Below are 24,311 nucleotides of genomic sequence, written 5' to 3'. Positions count from 1 at the left end.
TTAATTCCATTTCTGGTAGGTTCGGAAAGCCTTTGGAGATGGTTGTTTGTTTGGACGGACGTGAGTGATGTTGTCTAGCCTGTTGAGGACAGACATCCAATGAGAGGTGTTTATTTTTAGCTTTTCATAAGGCTCCCGTTTGTCTGGTTGAACCGAAAGACTTAGTGTTGTGTATACTCCGCAACTTAGTGCCAGTAGAAGAAACAGTATTTGCTTTCGATACTTGAGACCTGAAAGTGCCAATAAAAAAAAAGAGACGTTAAAACAGTTCTTTATAATGAAGTAAATATTAACCATTGACATGCTATCTTCATATTAAAAAAAAAATGTAAAAAAAAATGACCGCCTCCGTGGTCTTGTGGTAGAGCGGAAGGTGCAGGGTTCGATCCTGGGCCGCGTCATACAAAAAGACGTTAAAAGATTGTACTTGTTGTTACCCTGTCTGGCGCTCGGCATTAAGGGGCTAAAACAAGGACTGGTCGGCTCGGAGTCAGTATACTGTGTCTGAGTGGGGTATTCATGTTAAACTGCGGCTTTTTTGTATCTCAGTGAGCTAGCACTATAAATCGGCATCAGTCCGGACTAGTACAAGCAGCCACACACACACATACACGTGCATGCACGTCGCTATATAAGTGCAATAATCTTGGACGCGACGTTAAACCCAATTTCACCTCACCTCATATTAAAAATGATTTTTTATGTTATGAAATCGCAATTATTACAGACGCTGACCTTTCTCTGGTACTTAATCGTTTCCTTTACAAGATAGAATCCTGCACGAGGATTGTTTAATGTTTTTTTTGTTAGCATTAGGGGTCCATTTCCAATACAAGGCATAATGACCCGGGACGGTATTCTCTATCGGAGCTATATTATTAGTTATGGTGTCTTTTGTTGCCGTATACGGTGTCATATTAGGTTCGCAGAAGTATTGGGCGAGGCGTCAACTAAAGACACGAAAAGTTTACACTATCTGATAATCCATATCGTACAGGTCTTGTCAAAACGAAAACGTGACACTTTCATTACAACCGTTGACGTTAAGGGTCAAGGGGAGACTACTCTTCAGACCTTAGAGGCCAAACCTTGTTGACAATTGTAACTATAATCATTATCAATAAAGTCACGAACGTGATCTAAAAACATATTAATGTCCTTGCACATCAAATTAATGATATTAAAACACAAAACAGTACCGAATTATGAATTTCGGTACCAGACGTTTCATGTCAAATATGTGAGGTGGGTGTTGGAAAATCCAAGATGGCTGTCACTGACGGTACACGGTGTCATATGAAGTCAGTAACAGCCATTTTTTACTGACGGTATACGGGCTCATATGGGGTTAGTAGTTCTGCTCTCTGATTGGTCAATCTCACTTTGAGGCATAATAAACTATAGTTCACTTGCAAATAAGATCTTCCATGACTGGTGTGTTCTCACAATGTCTTACCTGTTTCAACTCTTAAACCTGTTGAGGTATCCTTCCCCATAGTATATATTCCAAGGCCCAAAACTGCTAAAGTAAGTCCTCCAAGGTTTGAGAGCGACAGGGACCTCGATCCAGCCAACACTAGAAACATCACTACGAGGAGCCGCTTCAGATTGTTAAGGACGGCATGTGTGATAACTGACACCTCCCTAAGCACCACACACGTCGACAGGGACGAGTACAACACGTGAAACTCTGTTGATGACGAAAGAAGGAACACAACATGCATACCAGGTCCGAGTTTATGAATATCCAAAATGGCCACTGACGTCCATGCTAAGAAACTGAAGATCAGTGCGTGGCGTGAACGCACTTTAATTTCACATTCGCCTTTATTTTTTATGGCAATGTTCCTCAAACCAAAACCTAAATTTGACATAAGTGCAAATATTATCCCCGACAGGTGATCGATGTTTTTAAAGGACTGACCAGTGAAAATGATACACCCAATCACGACCAATGGTAGGCTGGTTTGCACCGACACTGGAAGTGATGTTCTGTATACCAATGCATCTAAAAGGGCAGTTGTGATAGGTTCCATGAGTCTGATGGCAATGGTTGAGGAAGCCTCTAAGAATGTCATGCTACAGTTACTACAGAGTGTCCCGACGAGGTGGCCGAGTGCCGGCAGGTGGCGCCTTACACCGCTGGTAGGGGCGTTGTTTTGGACAGCCTGTTTCATCATCAGGAGACAGAGACCCATCTGTGATGATGTAGCCAGACACGCCCAGACAAGGCCGGGGATCCAGGGAACATGTCTTTGTGAGGTTGTCAAGAAACATTTCGTTGAGAGGTGACACAAATATGAAGTGGTTACCCAAGCCAAGTAGGCGACAGGGCCTTTGACGACTGTCTGAAACACACACAAAAAAAAAACATTCGTTTTATTTAGGGCACTTACAGTAATTTAGTGTCTTTATCATGCAACAAGATTGATGTCAAAAATAGATAAACATAGCAAAGTCTCAGTTGAACCTCAGCAGATGTTCAAACTCCACATAATAGTGAGTGGGTGAGTTGGGTTTAACGCCGGTTTTAACAGTATTCCTGTTATGTCACGGCGTGTCAGCTTAATGTGGGAGGAAAGCCCGAAGTGATGCAGGTCTCAGACGTTCACCACGAAACCCACGAGCACGGGTATGGTGCTGACAAACCTAGAAACATAATCGGGGCGAACCGGGATTCGAACCCACAATCATAGGTTTCTGGCGTGCCCATCCAATAAAAACAACAACAAAAACACACCCACCAAAAAACACAAAAAAACGAAACCAAAACCAAAAAAAACAAACCCACTCGTAATATCAAATCACGGTTACTTATTCATAAACCAACATCGGGCTTCCCTCCCACATCAAGATGACACGCCGTGATATAACTGGAATACTGTTAAACAGCGTTAAACCCAACTCATTCACTCACTCACTCAGTCATACACTTGTTCACTTTTCGAAAATGATATAATAAATAATAATAATAAAATTAATAAATAATAATTAATAATTTTGGAAAATGGTTGAAGGACGAATACTTGATTTAGTGTTGTTATGAAATTATAAATAATATAAACTGAATATTGATGTTTATTCACAGCTTTAGGATTCGTATAAACAGTTTCAATCTAGCATTTTTTCTTTGAGTAGATATTTATTCAAAGACACGATTAGACACCATCCAAGGGGAACGGGTGGCACAGTCGTCTAAGGCACCTCGATAGTTGCGTCCCCTGGGCACGCCAGAAACACGTGATCGTTGGTTGGAATCCCGTTTCTCCTGATTATGTTTAGCTGTCCGTTTAAGGCGCCGCGATTCGCTGTGCAGAGTTGCGTCCCTTGGGCACGCAAGAAACCTATGATTGTGGGTTCGAATCCCGGTTCGCCCCGATTATGTTTCTAGGTGGGTGGGTTACTGGTAATTCTACCCTGACATTGAAGAATGCTTGCTTCTGATTGTTTAAAAAGAGGTATCCTTTGCCCTACTGATACCTATTTAAATTAAGCCGTGTGTATGAAAATACCGATTAAAGGACAGCCTATCGATGCATACAACAATGGCTGCCGGTAACCCTTTAGAATATGTCATACGTTCGAAATCAGAACTGCAGCTTATTAGTAAGTGCGTGAGTATGGTTTTTAGCCGCTTTTAGCAATATTCCAGCAATATAACGGCGGGGGACACCAGAAATGGCCCCACACATTGTACCCATACAGCTTATTAAAATCTTGATGAAATCTATTTAAAACCCCACACGATTAAGTAACACACACTGACCACTATGTCAGGGCCACATACTAAATAGTCACAAAAATAAGCAGTCCCCCTCGTTCGTCGTCGACAGCTACAAACGATGGTATTCATCCATACTTAACAATGGTGAGTGAGTGAGTGAGTGAGTGAGTGAGTGAGTGAGTGAGTGAGTGAGTGAGTGAGTGAGTGAGTGAGTGAGTGAGTGAGTGAGTGAGTGAGTGAGTGAGTGAGTGAGTGAGTGAGTGAGTGAGTGAGTGAGTGAGTGAGTGAGTGAGTGAGTGAGTGAGTGAGTGAGTGAGTGAGTGAGTGAGTGAGTGAGTGAGTGAGTGAGTGAGTGAGTGAGTGAGTGAGTGAGTGAGTGAGTGAGTGAGTGAGTGAGTGAGTGAGTGAGTGAGTGAGTGAGTGAGTGAGTGAGTGAGTGAGTGAGTGAGTGAGTGAGTGAGTGAGTGAGTGAGTGAGTGAGTGAGTGAGTGAGTGAGTGAGTGAGTGAGTGAGTGAGTGAGTGAGTGAGTGAGTGAGTGAGTGAGTGAGTGAGTGAGTGAGTGAGTGAGTGAGTGAGTGAGTGAGTGACTTTGGTTTTACGCCGCTTTTAGCAATATTCCAGCAATATCACGGCGGGGGACACCAGAATTGGGCTTCACACATTGTACCCATGTCGGGAATCGAACCCGGGTCTTCGGCGTGAGGAGCGAACGCTTTAACCACTAGGCTACCCGACCACCCCATACTTAACAATGGCATTTTCATTGTTGACATGTTGACCATAACTACAGACAGGGATTGTTCCCCGGGTTCATGTCATTTGTAAACAGCACTGTCACCGTGAAGCCAGGTAGCTTTTCGGGGTGGAGAGATAGTGATTCGTAAGATGTAATACTGTTATATATATATATTTCACACCAACTGCTACATAAGCACCACTTCAAGATACACAAATAAAATGTAAAATGTACCTAAAATCCTTTAAATAAGAAAAGGTTGATGGCGAAATAAACTCGTTCAAGACCTTTTCCCCATTTCCTGTTATTCAATCATCAAAGTTCAATAAGAAGATTTTCAATGATAAATCTATTTGTAAAGCCATATTCTCCGTATCACCAATTCGTTTGTCATACATGTATATTATCACGTTTACTGCCTTTGAGTATATCTAATCTGTACAGTATGTCAAAGGCCGTTCAGTAGGTACCGCCCTGTTGTCATCAGGTCTTGGCTAAAGGCCGTTCAGCAGGTACCGCCCTGTTGTCATCAGGTCTTGGCTAAAGGCCGTTCAGCAGGCACTGCTCTGTTGTCATCAGGTCTTGGCTAAAGACCGTTCAGTAGGCACTGCTCTGTTGTCATCAAGTCTTGGCTAAAGGCCGTTCAGCAGGCACTGCTCTGTTGTCATCAGGTCTTGGCTAAAGACCGTTCAGCAGGCACTGCCCTGTTGTCATCAGTTCTTGGCTAAAGGCCGTTCAGCAGGCACTGCTCTGTTGTCATCAGGTCTTGGCTAAAGACCGTTCAGTAGGTACCGCTCTGTTGTCATCAGGTCTTGGCTAAAGACCGTTCAGCAGGCACTGCCCTGTTGTCATCAGTTCTTGGCTAAAGACCGTTCAGTAGGTACCGCTCTGTTGTCATCAGGTCTTGGCTAAAGACCGTTCAGCAGGCACTGCTCTGTTGTCATCAGTTCTTGGCTAAAGACCGTTCAGTAGGTACCGCTCTGTTGTCATCAGGTCTTGGCTAAAGGCCGTTCAGCAGGCACTGCTCTGTTGTCATCAGGTCTTGGCTAAAGACCGTTCAGCAGGCACTGCTCTGTTGTCATCAGTTCTTGGCTAAAGACCGTTCAGCAGGCACTGCTCTGTTGTCATCAGGTCTTGGCTAAAGACCGTTCAGCAGGCACTGCTCTGTTGTCATCAGGTCTTGGCTAAAGACCGTTCAGCAGGCACTGCTCTGTTGTCATCAAGTCTTGGCTAAAGACCGTTCAGCAGGTACCGCTCTGTTGTCATCAGGTCTTGGCTAAAGGCCGTTCAGTAGGTACCGCTCTGTTGTCATCAGGTCTTGGCTAAAGACCGTTCAGTAGGTACCGCTCTGTTGTCATCAGGTCTTGGCTAAAGGCCGTTCAGCAGGTACCGCCCTGTTGTCATCAGGTCTTGGCTAAAGGCCGTTCAGTAGGTACCGCTCTGTTGTCATCAGGTCTTGGCTAAAGACCGTTCAGTAGGTACCGCTCTGTTGTCATCAGGTCTTGGCTAAAGGCCGTTCAGCAGGCACTGCTCTGTTGTCATCAGGTCTTGGCTAAAGACCGTTCAGTAGGTACCGCTCTGTTGTCATCAGGTCTTGGCTAAAGGCCGTTCAGCAGGCACTGCTCTGTTGTCATCAGTTCTTGGCTAAAGACCGTTCAGCAGGCACTGCTCTGTTGTCATCAGGTCTTGGCTAAAGACCGTTCAGCAGGCACTGCCCTGTTGTCATCAGTTCTTGGCTAAAGACCGTTCAGCAGGCACTGCTCTGTTGTCATCAGGTCTTGGCTAAAGACCGTTCAGCAGGCACTGCTCTGTTGTCATCAAGTCTTGGCTAAAGACCGTTCAGCAGGCACTTCTCTGTTGTCATCAGGTCTTGGCTAAAGACCGTTCAGCAGGCACTGCCCTGTTGTCATCAGTTCTTGGCTAAAGACCGTTCAGCAGGCACTGCTCTGTTGTCATCAGGTCTTGGCTAAAGACCGTTCAGCAGGCACTGCTCTGTTGTCATCAGTTCTTGGTGATGCAGGTCTCAGACGTTCACCAAGAAACCCACGAGCACGGGTATGGTGCTGACAAACCTAGAAACATAATCGGGGCGAACCGGGATTCGAACCCACAATCATAGGTTTCTGGCGTGCCCATCCAATAAAAACAACAACAAAAACACACCCACCAAAAAACGCAAAAAAAAACCACCAAAAAAACGAAACCAAAACCAAAAAAAACAAACCCACTCGTAATATCAAATCACGGTTACTTATTCATAAACCAACATCGGGCTTCCCTCCCACATCAAGATGACACGCCGTGATATAACTGGAATACTGTTAAACAGCGTTAAACCCAACTCATTCACTCACTCACTCAGTCATACACTTGTTCACTTTTCGAAAATGATATAATAAATAATAATAATAAAATTAATAAATAATAATTAATAATTTTGGAAAATGGTTGAAGGACGAATACTTGATTTAGTGTTGTTATGAAATTATAAATAATATAAACTGAATATTGATGTTTATTCACAGCTTTAGGATTCGTATAAACAGTTTCAATCTAGCATTTTTTCTTTGAGTAGATATTTATTCAAAGACACGATTAGACACCATCCAAGGGGAACGGGTGGCACAGTCGTCTAAGGCACCTCGATAGTTGCGTCCCCTGGGCACGCCAGAAACACGTGATCGTTGGTTGGAATCCCGTTTCTCCTGATTATGTTTAGCTGTTCGTTTAAGGCGCCGCGATTCGCTGTGCAGAGTTGCGTCCCTTGGGCACGCAAGAAACCTATGATTGTGGGTTCGAATCCCGGTTCGCCCCGATTATGTTTCTAGGTGGGTGGGTTACTGGTAATTCTACCCTGACATTGAAGAATGCTTGCTTCTGATTGTTTAAAAAGAGGTATCCTTTGCCCTACTGATACCTATTTAAATTATACCGTGTGTATGAAAATACCGATTTAAGGACAGCCTATCGATGCATACAACAATGGCTGCCGGTAACCCTTTAGAATATTTCATACGTTCGAAAGAAGAGATGCAGCTTATTAGTAAGTGCGTGAGTATGGTTTTTAGCCGCTTTTAGCAATATTCCAGCAATATAACGGCGGGGGACACCAGAAATGGCCCCACACATTGTACCCATACAGCTTATTAAAATCTTGATGAAATCTATTTAAAACCCCACACGATTAAGTAACACACACTGACCACTATGTCAGGGCCACATACTAAATAGTCACAAAAATAAGCAGTCCCCCTCGTTCGTCGTCGACAGCTACAAACGATGGTATTCATCCATACTTAACAATGGTGAGTGAGTGAGTGAGTGAGTGAGTGAGTGAGTGAGTGAGTGAGTGAGTGAGTGAGTGAGTGAGTGAGTGAGTGAGTGAGTGAGTGAGTGAGTGAGTGAGTGAGTGAGTGAGTGAGTGAGTGAGTGAGTGAGTGAGTGAGTGAGTGAGTGAGTGAGTGAGTGAGTGAGTGAGTGAGTGAGTGAGTGAGTGAGTGAGTGAGTGAGTGAGTGAGTGAGTGAGTGAGTGAGTGAGTGAGTGAGTGAGTGAGTGAGTGAGTGAGTGAGTGAGTGAGTGAGTGAGTGAGTGAGTGAGTGAGTGAGTGAGTGAGTGAGTGAGTGAGTGAGTGAGTGAGTGAGTGAGTGAGTGAGTGAGTGAGTGAGTGAGTGAGTGAGTGAGTGAGTGAGTGAGTGAGTGAGTGAGTGAGTGAGTGAGTGAGTGAGTGAGTGAGTGAGTGAGTGAGTGAGTGAGTGAGTGAGTGAGTGAGTGAGTGAGTGAGTGAGTGAGTGAGTGAGTGAGTGAGTGAGTGAGTGAGTGAGTGAGTGAGTGAGTGAGTGAGTGAGTGAGTGAGTGAGTGAGTTTGGTTTTACGCCGCTTTTAGCAATATTCCAGCAATATCACGGCGGGGGACACCAGAAATGGGCTTCACACATTGTACCCATGTCGGGAATCGAACCCGGGTCTTCGGCGTGAGGAGCGAACGCTTTAACCACTAGGCTACCCGACCGCCCCATACTTAACAATGGCATTTTCATTGTTGACATGTTGACCATAACTACAGACAGGGATTGTTCCCCGGGTTCATGTCATTTGTAAACAGCACTGTCACCGTGAAGCCAGGTAGCTTTTCGGGGTGGAGAGATAGTGATTCGTAAGATGTAATACTGTTATATATATATATTTCACACCAACTGCTACATAAGCACCACTTCAAGATACACAAATAAAATGTAAAATGTACCTAAAATCCTTTAAATAAGAAAAGGTTGATGGCGAAATAAACTCGTTCAAGACCTTTTCCCCATTTCCTGTTATTCAATCATCAAAGTTCAATAAGAAGATTTTCAATGATAAATCTATTTGTAAAGCCATATTCTCCGTATCACCAATTCGTTTGTCATACATGTATATTATCACGTTTACTGCCTTTGAGTATATCTAATCTGTACAGTATGTCAAAGGCCGTTCAGTAGGTACCGCCCTGTTGTCATCAGGTCTTGGCTAAAGGCCGTTCAGCAGGTACCGCCCTGTTGTCATCAGGTCTTGGCTAAAGGCCGTTCAGCAGGCACTGCTCTGTTGTCATCAGGTCTTGGCTAAAGACCGTTCAGTAGGCACTGCTCTGTTGTCATCAAGTCTTGGCTAAAGGCCGTTCAGCAGGCACTGCTCTGTTGTCATCAGGTCTTGGCTAAAGACCGTTCAGCAGGCACTGCCCTGTTGTCATCAGTTCTTGGCTAAAGGCCGTTCAGCAGGCACTGCTCTGTTGTCATCAGGTCTTGGCTAAAGACCGTTCAGTAGGTACCGCTCTGTTGTCATCAGGTCTTGGCTAAAGACCGTTCAGCAGGCACTGCCCTGTTGTCATCAGTTCTTGGCTAAAGACCGTTCAGTAGGTACCGCTCTGTTGTCATCAGGTCTTGGCTAAAGACCGTTCAGCAGGCACTGCTCTGTTGTCATCAGTTCTTGGCTAAAGACCGTTCAGTAGGTACCGCTCTGTTGTCATCAGGTCTTGGCTAAAGGCCGTTCAGCAGGCACTGCTCTGTTGTCATCAGGTCTTGGCTAAAGACCGTTCAGCAGGCACTGCTCTGTTGTCATCAGTTCTTGGCTAAAGACCGTTCAGCAGGCACTGCTCTGTTGTCATCAGGTCTTGGCTAAAGACCGTTCAGCAGGCACTGCTCTGTTGTCATCAGGTCTTGGCTAAAGACCGTTCAGCAGGCACTGCTCTGTTGTCATCAAGTCTTGGCTAAAGACCGTTCAGCAGGTACCGCTCTGTTGTCATCAGGTCTTGGCTAAAGGCCGTTCAGTAGGTACCGCTCTGTTGTCATCAGGTCTTGGCTAAAGACCGTTCAGTAGGTACCGCTCTGTTGTCATCAGGTCTTGGCTAAAGGCCGTTCAGCAGGTACCGCCCTGTTGTCATCAGGTCTTGGCTAAAGGCCGTTCAGTAGGTACCGCTCTGTTGTCATCAGGTCTTGGCTAAAGACCGTTCAGTAGGTACCGCTCTGTTGTCATCAGGTCTTGGCTAAAGGCCGTTCAGCAGGCACTGCTCTGTTGTCATCAGGTCTTGGCTAAAGACCGTTCAGTAGGTACCGCTCTGTTGTCATCAGGTCTTGGCTAAAGGCCGTTCAGCAGGCACTGCTCTGTTGTCATCAGTTCTTGGCTAAAGACCGTTCAGCAGGCACTGCTCTGTTGTCATCAGGTCTTGGCTAAAGACCGTTCAGCAGGCACTGCCCTGTTGTCATCAGTTCTTGGCTAAAGACCGTTCAGCAGGCACTGCTCTGTTGTCATCAGGTCTTGGCTAAAGACCGTTCAGCAGGCACTGCTCTGTTGTCATCAAGTCTTGGCTAAAGACCGTTCAGCAGGCACTTCTCTGTTGTCATCAGGTCTTGGCTAAAGACCGTTCAGCAGGCACTGCCCTGTTGTCATCAGTTCTTGGCTAAAGACCGTTCAGCAGGCACTGCTCTGTTGTCATCAGGTCTTGGCTAAAGACCGTTCAGCAGGCACTGCTCTGTTGTCATCAGTTCTTGGTGATGCAGGTCTCAGACGTTCACCAAGAAACCCACGAGCACGGGTATGGTGCTGACAAACCTAGAAACATAATCGGGGCGAACCGGGATTCGAACCCACAATCATAGGTTTCTGGCGTGCCCATCCAATAAAAACAACAACAAAAACACACCCACCAAAAAACGCAAAAAAAAACCACCAAAAAAACGAAACCAAAACCAAAAAAAACAAACCCACTCGTAATATCAAATCACGGTTACTTATTCATAAACCAACATCGGGCTTCCCTCCCACATCAAGATGACACGCCGTGATATAACTGGAATACTGTTAAACAGCGTTAAACCCAACTCATTCACTCACTCACTCAGTCATACACTTGTTCACTTTTCGAAAATGATATAATAAATAATAATAATAAAATTAATAAATAATAATTAATAATTTTGGAAAATGGTTGAAGGACGAATACTTGATTTAGTGTTGTTATGAAATTATAAATAATATAAACTGAATATTGATGTTTATTCACAGCTTTAGGATTCGTATAAACAGTTTCAATCTAGCATTTTTTCTTTGAGTAGATATTTATTCAAAGACACGATTAGACACCATCCAAGGGGAACGGGTGGCACAGTCGTCTAAGGCACCTCGATAGTTGCGTCCCCTGGGCACGCCAGAAACACGTGATCGTTGGTTGGAATCCCGTTTCTCCTGATTATGTTTAGCTGTCCGTTTAAGGCGCCGCGATTCGCTGTGCAGAGTTGCGTCCCTTGGGCACGCAAGAAACCTATGATTGTGGGTTCGAATCCCGGTTCGCCCCGATTATGTTTCTAGATGGGTGGGTTACTGGTAATTCTACCCTGACATTGAAGAATGCTTGCTTCTGATTGTTTAAAAAGAGGTATCCTTTGCCCTACTGATACCTATTTAAATTAAGCCGTGTGTATGAAAATACCGATTTAAGGACAGCCTATCGATGCATACAACAATGGCTGCCGGTAACCCTTTAGAATATGTCATACGTTCGAAATCAGAACTGCAGCTTATTAGTAAGTGCGTGAGTATGGTTTTTAGCCGCTTTTAGCAATATTCCAGCAATATAACGGCGGGGGACACCAGAAATGGGCTTCACACATTGTGCCCATACAGATTAAAATCTTGATGAAATCTATTTAAAACCCCACACGATTAAGTAACACACACTGACCACTATGTCAGGGCCACATACTAAATAGTCACAAAAATAAGCAGTCCCCCTCGTTCGTCGTCGACAGCTACAAACGACGGTATTCATCCATACTTAACAATGGTGAGTGTGAGTGAGTGAGTGAGTGAGTTTGGTTTTACGCCGCTTTTAGCAATATTCCAGCAATATCACGGCGGGGGACACCAGAAATGGGCTTCACACATTGTACCCATGTCGGGAATCGAACCCGGGTCTTCGGCGTGAGGAGCGAACGCTTTAACCACTAGGCTACCCGACCGCCCCATACTTAACAATGGCACTTTCATTGTTGACATGTTGGCCATAACTACAGACAGGGATTGTTCCCCGGGTTCATGTCATTTGTAAACAGCACTGTCACCGTGAAGCCAGGTAGCTTTTCGGGGTGGAGAGATAGTGATTCGTAAGATGTAATACTGTTATATATATATATTTCACACCAACTGCTACATAAGCACCACTTCAAGATACACAAATAAAATGTAAAATGTACCTTAAATCCTGTAATTAAGAAAAGGTTGATGGCGAAATAAACTCGTTCAATACCTTTTCCCTATTTCCACAACCTGTTATTCAATCATCAAAGTTCAATAAGAAGATTATCAATGATAAATCTATTTGTAAAGCCACATTCTCCGTATCACCAATTCGTTTTTCATACATGTATATTATCACGTTTACTGCCTTTGAGTATATCTAATCTGTACAGTATGTCAAGGCCGTTCAGTAGGTACCTCTCTGTTGTCATCAGGTCTTGGCTAAAGGTCGTTCAGTAGGTACCGCTCTGTTGTCATCAGGTCTTGGCTAAAGGCCGTTCAGTAGGTACCGCTCTGTCATCATCAGGTCTTGGCTAAAGGCCGTTCAGCAGGTACCGCCCTGTTGCCATCAGGTCTTGGCTAAAGGCCGTTCAGTAGGTACTGCTCTGTTGTCATCTGGTCTTGGCTAAAGGCCGTCCAGCAGGTACCGCTCTGTTGTCATCAGGTCTTGGCTAAAGGCCGTTCAGTTGGTACCGCTCTGTTCTCATCAGGTCTTGGCTAAAGGCCGTTCAGCAGGTACCGCTCTTTTGTCATCAGGTCTTGGCTAAAGACCGTTCAGCAGGCACCGCCCTGTTCTCATCAGGTCTTGGCTAAAGGCCCTACAGCAGGCACTGCTCTGTTGTCATCAAGTCTTTGCTAAAGACCGTTCAGCAGGCACTGCTCTGTTGTCACCAGGTCTTGGCTAAAGACCGTTCAGCAGGCACTGCTCTGTTGTCATCAGGTCTTGGCTAAAGACCGTTCAGCAGGTACCGCTCTGTTGTCATCAAGTCTTGGCTAAAGACCGTTCAGCAGGCACTGCTGTGTTGTCATCAGGTCTTGGCTAAAGGCCCTACAGCAGGCACTGCTCTGTTGTCATCAGGTCTTGGCTAAAGACCGTTCAGCAGGCACTGCTCTGTTGTCATCAGGTCTTGGCTAAATACCGTTCAGCTGGCACCGCCCTGTTGTCATCAGGCCTTGGCTAAAGGCCGTTCAGCAGGTACCGCCCTGTTCTCATCAGGTCTTGGCTAAAGGCCGTTCAGCAGGCACTGCTCTGTTGTCATCAAGTCTTGGCTAAAGACCGTTCAGCAGGCACTGCTCTGTTGTCATCAGGTCTTGGCTAAAGACCGTTCAGCAGGCACTGCTCTGTTGTCATCAGGTCTTGGCTAAAGACCGTTCAGCAGGCACTGCTCTGTTGTCATCAAGTCTTGGCTAAAGACCGTTCAGCAGGCACTGCTCTGTTGTCACCAGGTCTTGGCTAAAGACCGTTCAGCAGGCACTGCTCTGTTGCCATCAGGTCTTGGCTAAAGACCGTTCAGCAGGCACTGCTCTGTTGTCATCAGGTCTTGGTTAAAGACCGTTTAGCAGGCACTGCTCTGTTGTCACCAGGTCTTGGCTGAAGGCCATTCACCATGCTACTGCACTGTTGTCACTACTTTGGGCATTCAACTGTATGAACTTAATACATTCTTCGTGTGGTGACTATTTACAATTTCGGAAAGTTCCTTTAACAAATGGCATTGCATTAGCTGTTATATTCTGTGTTAATAACGTTACAGAAACATAACATGGATAAGATTTTTCAGAATTCATGTTTTTACAAAATAACGAATACCGCGATGTGTCAAAATATACGCAAATCTTCACAGTCTTTAATTCCAGTCTTCACGTGACAGGACATGGATATTGTGTCAGAGCTGAGCACCCGACTTATTTCAGTTCACTGTAGTGGTTTGACTGTGTCAGTTCACTTGCATATGCTATCATGGCGGGCAATAGTAAGAGGAAAGCTATCAGTTTAGACACGAAATTGAGAATTATTAATGCTGTTGATACTGGCATAAAAACCAAGAAATACATTGCAATGGAATTTGACATTCCAAAATCGTGAAAATACGCGAGAAGCGAAATTATTCCGTTTAGTGGTCCGTTACTGCAGACCAAAGCTGACGAACTTGCAGTGAAATTAGGCCATGAAGATTTCACGTGTAACACTGCAATAACGCGTATTGTGTTTTGTCTTATCCAAGATGGCGGACGTTTCCGAGCGAAAACGTGTATAACGAACAACAGATATAACGAACTGATTTCTCTGGCCCCTTGTAGTTCGTTATATCCGTGTTCTGCTGTACTTATAACGATCTTTCATAAAATCAAGGAAGAAGGATTCCTTCTTTTTCGACAAGGGGCGGTCGGGTAGCTTAAAGCGTTCGGTCGTCACGCCGAAGACCCGGGTTCGATTCCCGACATGGGTACAATGTGTGAAACCAATTTCTGGAGTCCCCCGCCGTGATATTGCTGGAACATATTGCTAAAAGCGGCCTAAAACCATATTCACTCACTTACTTTCTTCGACAAATGTCAATGTCCCGGGTGTTTAATATTCTGTAGTCGTGATCTACCCTGGATTTGGGCTGTGACATACCATCTCGTGACATACCATCTCATTGAACTCTCGCCGTGATCGTGTCGTGCTGTAGATTTGATAAGCTAGTCGTACATGACATAACATGTCAGTAGCTTCGTCATACATTATCACAGAAATTACGGTGCATTTCATTATCAGTTCACTGAGTGTATTTCACATAGCATCAATGAAGCGTTATCAGTACATGAATACATTCTTGTTATAGAAGTAGACTTAATCACGCTACATACATACGTGTTACCTGTTATTACGAAAGCTTGTATCACAATACAATCTCTGTAAGCACTCGGTCATGTGTTCACACTATACGACGTTAAGCTTTATTTACCAGGGTATATACCAGGGGTGTTCAATAGGTTTTGCAACTTCAATATAAGTCCAAGTCGCAGAATATATTTTGCACTTTTATTTCTCAGTTAAATCACCCACCCTGCAGCCCAGACTTAGCCCCCAGTGAATATTTCCTGTTCCGGCAAATGAAAGCTTCCCTTCGTGGAAGGCGCCTCCAGGATGACGAGGACATAAAGGCTGCCACAGAGGCGTGGTCAGAGGGTCAATCTGCGGATTTCTATGAAAGTGGTATTAACAGCTTGAAGGACAAATGAAATAAGTGTATTGAGGTGAATGGAGATGATATTGAAAAATAAAAGGTCAAAAGATATTCTGCGACTTGGTCTTATATTGAAGTTGCAAAACGTATTGAACGCCCCTCGTACCGATTGGCAACTCATTAGGATATTTACTCTATACAAATATATACCATGCTGCCATTGTCGTCAACCAATCCCCAGTTCGTCTACTATACCCCTGAATTCCAACCGATCCCCAACTCAGCCTTCTCTGTCTCTAAATTCCAACCGATCCCCAACTCAGCTTCCTCTGTCCCTGAATTCCAACCGATCCCCAACTCAGCTTCCTCTGTCTCTAGATTCCAACCGATCCCTAACTCAGCTTCCTCTGTTCCTGAACTCCAACCGATCCCCAACTCAGCTTTCTCTGTTCCTGAATTCCAACCGATCCCTCACTCAGCTTCCTCTGTCCCTGAATTCCAACCGATCCCCAACTCAGCTTCCTCTGTCCCTGAATTCCAACCGATCCCCAACTCGGCTTTCTCTGTCTCTAAATTCCAACCGATCCCCAACTCAGCTTTCTCTGTCTCTAAATTCCAACCGATCCCCAACTCAGCTTCCTTCTGTTTCTGAATTTCAACCGATCCCCAACTCAGCTTTCTCTGTTCCTGAATTCCAACCGATCCCTCACTCAGCTTCCTCTGTCCCTGAATTGCAACCGATCACTGACCCAGCTTCCTCTGTCCCTGACTTCCAACCGATCAACAACTCAGCTTCCTCTGTCCCTGAATTCCAACCGATCCCCAACTCAGCTTCCCCTTTCTATGAATTCCAACTGATCCCCAACTCAGCTTCCTCTGTCTCTAAATTCCAACCGATCCCCAACTCAGCTTTCTCTGTCCCTGAACTCCAACCGATCCCCAACTCAGCTTCCTCTGTCTCTAAATTCCAACCGATCCCCAACTCAGCTTCCTCTGTCTCTAAATTCCAACCGATCCCCAACTCAGCTTTCTCTGTCTCTAAATTCCAACCGATCTCCAAATCAGCTTCCTCTGTTTCTGAATTTCAACCGATCCCCAACTCAGCTTTCTCTGTTCCTGAATTCCAACCGATCCCTCACTCAGCTTCCTCTGTCCCTGAATTGCAACCGATCACCGACCCAGCATCCTCTGTCCCTGACTTCCAACCGATCCCCAACTCAGCTTTCTCTGTCCCTGAATTCCAACCGATCCCTCACTCAGCTTTCTCTGTCCCTGAATTCCAACCGATCCCCAACTCAGCTTCCTCTGTCCCTGAATTCCAACCGATCAACAACTCAGCTTCCTCTGTCCCTGAATTCCAACCGATCCCCAACTCAGCTTCCTCTGTTTCTGAATTCCAACCGATCCCCAACTCAGCTTTCTCTGTCCCTGAATTCCAACCGAACCCCCACTCAGCTTCCTCTGTCTCTAGATTCCAACCGATCCCCAACTCAGCTTCCTCTGTCCCTGAACTCCAACCGATCCCCAACTCAGCTTCCTCTGTCTCTAAATTCCAACCGATCCCCAACTCAGCTTTCTCTGTCTCTAAATTCCAACCGATCCCCAACTCAGCTTCCTCTGTTTCTGAATTTCAACCGATCCCCAACTCAGCTTTCTCTGTTCCTGAATTCCAACCGATCCCTCACTCAGCTTCCTCTGTCCCTGAATTGCAACCGATCACCGACCATGCTTCCTCTGTCCCTGAATTCCAACCCCGATCCCCAACTCAGCTTCCTCTGTCTCTAAATTCCAACCCCGATCCCCAACTCAGCTTCCTCTGTCTCTAAATTCCAACCGATCCCCAACTCAGCTTCCTCTGTTTCTGAATTTTAACCGATCCCCAACTCAGCTTTCTCTGTTCCTGAATTCCAACCGATCCCTCACTCAGCTTCCTCTGTCCCTGAATTGCAACCGATCACTGACCCAGCTTCCTCTGTCCCTGAATTCCAACCGATCCCCAACTCAGCTTCCTCTGTTTCTGAATTTTAACCGATCCCCAACTCAGCTTTCTCTGTTCCTGAATTCCAACCGATCCCTCACTCAGCTTCCTCTGTCCCTGAATTGCAACCGATCACTGACCCAGCTTCCTCTGTCCCTGAATTCCAACCGATCCCCAACTCAGCTTCCCCTTTCTATGAATTCCAAGCGATCCCCAACTCAGCTTCCTCTGTCTCTAAATTCCAACCGATCCCCAACTCAGCTCTCTCTGTTCCTGAATTCCAACCGATCCCCAACTCAGCTTCCTCTGTCTCTAAATTCCAACCGATCCCCAACTCAGCTTCCTCTGTCTCTAAATTCCAACCGATCCCCAACTCAGCTTTCTCTGTCCCTGAACTCCAACCGATCCCCAACTCAGCTTCCTCTGTTCCTGACTTCCAACCGATCCCCAACTCAGCTTCCTCTGTCCCTGGATTCCAACCGATCCCCAACTCAGCTTTCTCTGTTCCTGACTTCCAACCGATCCCCAACTCAGCTTCCTCTGTTTCTGAATTCCAACGGATCCCCAACTCAGCTCTCTCTGTTCCTGAATTCCAACCAATCCCCAACTCAGCTTCCTCTGTTTCTGAATTCCAACCGATCCCCAACTCAGCTTTCTCTGTCTCTAAATTCCAACCGATCCCCAACTCAGCTTCCTCTGTCTCTAAATTCCAACCGATCCCCAACTCAGCTTCCTCTGTCTCTAAATTCCAACCGATCCCCAACTCAGCTTCCTCTGTCTCTAAATTCCAACCGATCCCCAACTCAGCTTCCTCTGTCTCTAAATTCCAACCGATCCCCAACTCAGCTTCCCCTGTCTCTAAATTCCAACCGATCCCCAACTCAGCTTTCTCTGTCTCTAAATTCCAACCGATCCCCAACTCAGCTTTCTCTGTCTCTAAATTCCAACCGATCCCCAACTCAGCTTCCTCTGTCTCTAAATTCCAACCGATCCCCAAGTCAGCTTCCTCTGTCTCTAAATTCCAACCGATTCCCAACTCAGCTTCCTCTGTCTCTAAATTCCAACCCCGATCCCCAACTCAGCTTCCTCTGTCTCTAAATTCCAACCGATCCCCAACTCAGCTTCCTCTGTTTCTGAATTTTAACCGATCCCCAACTCAGCTTTCTCTGTTCCTGAATTCCAACCGATCCCTCACTCAGCTTCCTCTGTCCCTGAATTGCAACCGATCACTGACCCAGCTTCCTCTGTCCCTGAATTCCAACCGATCCCCAACTCAGCTTCCTCTGTTTCTGAATTTTAACCGATCCCCAACTCAGCTTTCTCTGTTCCTGAATTCCAACCGATCCCTCACTCAGCTTCCTCTGTCCCTGAATTGCAACCGATCACTGACCCAGCTTCCTCTGTCCCTGAATTCCAACCGATCCCCAACTCAGCTTCCCCTTTCTATGAATTCCAAGCGATCCCCAACTCAGCTTCCTCTGTCTCTAAATTCCAACCGATCCCCAACTCAGCTCTCTCTGTTCCTGAATTCCAACCGATCCCCAACTCAGCTTCCTCTGTCTCTAAATTCCAACCGATCCCCAACTCAGCTTCCTCTGTCTCTAAATTCCAACCGATCCCCAACTCAGCTTTCTCTGTCCCTGAACTCCAACCGATCCCCAACTCAGCTTCCTCTGTTCCTGACTTCCAACCGATCCCCAACTCAGCTTCCTCTGTCCCTGGATTCCAACCGATCCCCAACTCAGCTTTCTCTGTTCCTGACTTCCAACCGATCCCCAACTCAGCTTCCTCTGTTTCTGAATTCCAACGGATCCCCAACTCAGCTCTCTCTGTTCCTGAATTCCAACCAATCCCCAACTCAGCTTCCTCTGTTTCTGAATTCCAACCGATCCCCAACTCAGCTTTCTCTGTCTCTAAATTCCAACCGATCCCCAACTCAGCTTCCTCTGTCTCTAAATTCCAACCGATCCCCAACTCAGCTTCCTCTGTCTCTAAATTCCAACCGATCCCCAACTCAGCTTCCTCTGTCTCTAAATTCCAACCGATCCCCAACTCAGCTTCCTCTGTCTCTAAATTCCAACCGATCCCCAACTCAGCTTCCCCTGTCTCTAAATTCCAACCGATCCCCAACTCAGCTTTCTCTGTCTCTAAATTCCAACCGATCCCCAACTCAGCTTTCTCTGTCTCTAAATTCCAACCGATCCCCAACTCAGCTTCCTCTGTCTCTAAATTCCAACCGATCCCCAAGTCAGCTTCCTCTGTCTCTAAATTCCAACCGATTCCCAACTCAGCTTCCTCTGTCTCTAAATTCCAACCGATCCCCAACTCAGCTTCCTCTGTCTCTAAATTCCAACCGATCCCCAACTCAGCTTTCTCTGTCTCTAAATTCCAACCGATCCCCAACTCAGCTTCCTCTGTCTCTAAATTTCAACCGATCCCCAACTCAGCTTTCTCTGTTTCTGAATTCCAACCGATCCCCAACTCAGCTTCCTCTGTCTCTAAATTCCAACCGATCCCCAACTCAGCTTCCTCTGTTTCTAAATTCCAACCGATCCCCAACTCAGCTTTCTCTGTCTCTAAATTCCAACCGATCCCCAACTCAGCTTTCTCTGTCCCTGAACTCCAACCGATCCCCAACTCAGCTTCCTCTGTTTCTGACTTCCAACCGATCCCCAACTCAGCTTCCTCTGTTTCTGAATTCCAACCGATCCCCAACTCAGCTCTCTCTGTTCCTGAATTCCAACCAATCCCCAACTCAGCTTCCTCTGTTTCTGAATTCCAACCGATCCCCAACTCAGCTTCCTCTGTTTCTGACTTCCAACCGATCCCCAACTCAGCTTTCTCTGTCTCTAAATTCCAACCGATCCCCAACTCAGCTTCCTCTGTTCCTGACTTCCAACCGATCCCCAACTCAGCTTCCTCTGTCCCTGACTTCCAACCGATCCCCAACTCAGCTTCCTCTGTTCCTCAATTCCAACCAATCCCCAACTCAGCTCTCTCTGTCTCTAAATTCCAACCGATCCCCAACTCAGCTTCCTCTGTGTCTAAATTTCAACCGATCCCCAACTCAGCTTTCTCTGTCTCTAAATTCCAACCGATCCCCAACTCAGCTTCCTCTGTTCCTCAATTCCAACCAATCCCCAACTCAGCTCTCTCTGTCTCTAAATTCCAAGCGATCCCCAACTCAGCTTCCTCTGTGTCTAAATTTCAACCCATCCCCAACTCAGCTTCCTCTGTCTCTAAATTCCAACCGATCCCCAACTCAGCTTCCTCTGTTTCTGACTTCCAACCGATCCCCAACTCAGCTCTCTCTGTCCCTGAATTCCAACCGATCCCCAACTCAGCTCTCTCTGTTCCTGAATTCCAACCGATCCCCAACTCAGCTTTCTCTGTCCCTGAATTCCAACCGATCCCCAACTCAGCTTTCTCTGTCCCTGAATTCCAACCGATCCCCAACAGCTTCCTCTGTCTCGAAATTCCAAGCGATCCCCAACTCAGCTTCCTCTGTTCCTTAATTCCAACCGATCCCCAACTCAGCTCTCTCTGTTCCTGAATTCCAACCGATCCCCAACTCAGCTTTCTCTGTCTCTAGATTCCAACCGATCCCCAACCCAGCTTCCTCTGTCCCTGAACTCCAAGAGTCAATGGACCATGTGTGCAGCATAATACGTTCTTGCTGTAGTGACTTACAATTTCGAGTACATGGACCGCTCGGAGAGCAATGTAACTGTGTCATCTGTTGAATATTTGCTAAAGACACCCCAGTGATGGATATGTCAAGGTTCATAATATACCTGCCGAGGGATGGGTGGTAGATAAACAGTCATACTGCCTACGTAAGTCTTCGTACATAATACACCTGCCGAGGGGTTGGTGGTAGATAAACAGGCATACTCCCTACGTAAGTCTTCGTACATAATACACCTGCCGAGGGATGGGTGGTAGATAAACAGGCATACTCCCTACGTTAGTCTTCGTACATAACACACCTGCCGAGGGATGGGTGGTAGATAAACAGGCATACTCCCTACGTTAGTCTACGTACATGACACAGGAATACTTGGTGAACCATGCATATTCATTAAGCCCTTTGCTTAAATCATACTGAATATAAGTACACACCAGTTAGAATACATGCATGATTTATTTGTTTGCATGTTTTAACACAAAACCTGTAAGGACAAATAACTTGTAAAACTAGAGAATAGAGATCCCAAAGGGCGACAGACAGACCAATACTTGATATTGTCATATCTAAATCAGAAGATATGACCTGCACTCGTTTCTGTTCGTTAGATAGGCCACAAGCCACTGATATGATAAGCTACTTTCTCCGTGTCCCGACCGGGTCCTGCTTAAATCACAATTAATAAAAAGACATTCTATTGAACAGTTAATAAAGGATAATGATCCTCGCATATTTTCTCACACGTGTGGATACAGGAGACTATTTGTAAATGTTGATTAGATGTTCCTTCCTTCTTTCAAATAGTAGAATATGGAAACCTGTTTATAATCCGAAAATCACATAAATATATTTTATAAATAGGCGAGGGATTCCAAAGAAAATAACACTAAATTGTACATTTCACACATTAGATCGATTTCTACTCTCACAATTATTTATAAATAGATAAGAGACACAATGTGTTTTCTACTATGATTTCGAGTACAGTGAGTGAGTTGGGTTTAACGCCGCTTTTAACAGTATTCCAGTTATATCGCGGCGTGTCAGCTTAATGTGGGAGGAAAGCCCGAAGTGATGCAGGTCTCAGACGCTTACAACTTTTGTAAAACCCACGAGCACGGGTATGGTGCTGACAAACCTAGAAACATAATCGGGGCGAACCGGGATTCGAACCCACAATCGAAGGTTTCTGGCATGCCCAAGGGACGCAACTCTGCACAGCGAATCGCGGCGTTCGCTATGAAGAGTTACGTCCCTTGAACACGCCAGAAACCGAAGGTAAACGTCTGAGACCTGCATCCCTTCGGGCTTTCCTCCGTACATTAAGCTGACACGCCGTGATATAACTGGAACACTGTTAAAAGCGGCGTTAAACCCAACTCACTCACTCACTCACTCTTTGTAAGTGTCAAAAGCAGGAATGACGCTCTACGCAGGTGTGTGGCGCTACTGCGTGAGGTATAGGTTGTGTTTTGGGGTTCAGGTTTACAGACATAAACGTTCTTGCATAATGTTTATCGTCAACACTAATCTTTGTTCTATTACTTGGTATTAACATTTATGATTTATGATTATGATTTTATGATTCATGATCTCCTACCTTTTTAAGAGTACATACTAAACAACAAAAAGGTCGGGATCATGATTTGTTTGTTGTTTAACGCCGCACTCAGCAATATTCCAGCTATATGACGGCGGTCTGTAAATAAAAGAGTCTGGACCAGACAATCCAATGATTGATGTCAGGAGCATCGATCTATGCAATTGGGATACGATGACATGCATCAACCAAGTCAGCGAGCCTGACCACCCGATCCCGTTAGTCGCCTCTTACGGCAAGCATGGGTTGCTGAAGACCTATTCTACCAAGGACCTTCACGGATCGCCACTGATCATGAATGTAGTGAAAATTAAGCACACAATTTCATAAAAATATAACGTTTTTTCAGTATATCACTATTGCAATACGTGACGTCATATCTGAACTCAATGCATGTATATGTAAGTCCGAATATCAGATACAGTAAACTACGGTTATAACGAACTGACCGATACAACGAACCTATTTTTCAGTCCCGACTATTTGTTGTATAAATGTCGTATATATGCTTATAACGAACTACGGTTATTACGAACTAAAATTAGTGGTCCCTTCGAGTTCGTTATAACCGTAGTTTACTGTATACTAAATAAGAGTGTGTCATCATTGATTTTCAGTAATCCATTCATATAACATTTACTACTATATTGCCTTTTAGGTCAATGGAATATGTTTCGGCGGACAATTGACACAGGTTATTCTACAGTTTCACAATAACGAGAAAACCAACTTGCTTTATATTATTTGTTTCGCTCTTTGATTCTAATTGCGATATGAAGATGTCGTTTAAAACTGTCCATACGACTGTATAAACTGTATCCTCTAATGCTGTAAAAGGTTTCGTTTACTTACGGAATACATAGGTAAGTTTCCCACAGTTGCGCGAGCTGGACATGTGACCAGCGTGATGCTCTGTTAAGGACGGTCCTGATAACAGTCACTTGAATCACAGTAGTCAGAAGCATCTGTCAGTGTGTCGTGTTGTAGATAGTGTGCCAGCCCACGATCGCATTTCTTAGAATGATAATCACGTTGTGGTGATAACAGAGTTGTTATTCAATGTTCATTGGCAGATATATTGATACTGCTGTATATATAATATAATATATATAATAAATATTGAGTAAGTATGGTTTTACGCCGCTTTTAAAAATACATTGTATTCCAGCAATATCACGGCGAGGGGACACCATAAATGGGCTTCACACATTGTACCCATGTCGGGAATCGAACCCGGGTCTTCGGCGTGACGAGCGAACGCTTCAACCACAAGGCTACCCCTCATTTGAATTGAACTGTATAAAAACTCTTCAAGTAACACTTTATAACATTTTCATTGGCAATCCGACCTGAGATCTACTTGTTATTGTGCCGACAAGGGAGGCCCAGTCGTCTAAGGCGCCGCATCTCGCTGTACAGAGTTGCGTCCCTTGGGCACGCCAGCAAATTATGATTGTGGGTTCGAATCCCGGTTCCACCCAATTATGGTTTAAGGTTTGTCTGCACCAAACCTGTGCTCATGGATTTCACCAAGGTGGTAAATGTCTGAGACCTGCATCACTTCGGGCTTTCCTCTCACATTAAGCTGACACACCATGATATAACAGGAATACTGATTAAAGCGGCGTTGAAAGCCAACTCACTCACTTATTCTCTCTGAGTTTTAGAAAATTGACTTACAAAAGTAAAGGGATATTCTGTTTCAACATTTTGACTTATTCAAAAAGGACAAACTTTGAGAGTTCATTCAATATCAGACATTCTTCCGTTTTCAAGGACCTCGTAGTCACTCAGTATAATCATAATAATATTATCCATTTTAAATCATCAACATCTGCACTTGAGGATGTACCAAGTTGTCTTGC

The 24,311-nt window shown here is 45.2% G+C and overlaps 1 protein-coding gene across 1 annotated transcript; it reads right to left on the bottom strand.

The window, feature by feature from the left end:
• LOC124129741 (triose phosphate/phosphate translocator, chloroplastic-like) lies at positions 1–23,381 on the bottom strand. Its single transcript, XM_048398688.1, has 3 exons — positions 23,299–23,381; positions 1,457–2,348; positions 1–230 (listed from the first exon to the last, which is right to left on the bottom strand). The coding sequence occupies exons 1-3, from the start codon at positions 23,305–23,307 to the stop codon at positions 1–3; spliced, it is 1,131 nt and encodes a 376-aa protein (XP_048254645.1). The 5' UTR covers positions 23,308–23,381.
• Between the last annotated feature and the right edge of the window lie 930 nt (positions 23,382–24,311).

The sequence above is a fragment of the Haliotis rufescens genome, unplaced genomic scaffold (assembly GCF_023055435.1).
Source record: "Haliotis rufescens isolate VD_foot unplaced genomic scaffold, xgHalRufe1.0.p SCAF_184, whole genome shotgun sequence".
NCBI classification, from domain to species: Eukaryota; Metazoa; Mollusca; class Gastropoda; order Lepetellida; family Haliotidae; genus Haliotis; species Haliotis rufescens.
This window is presented reverse-complemented; position numbering and strand designations above follow the sequence as displayed.

Bases quoted from the DNA above. Each gene is read 5' to 3' on its own strand.
- LOC124129741 (XM_048398688.1), bottom strand. The intron at 231-1,456 runs GTAAGACATTGT...TGGCACTTTCAG, and splicing joins AGGTTTAAGAGTTGAAACAG to GTCTCAAGTATCGAAAGCAA.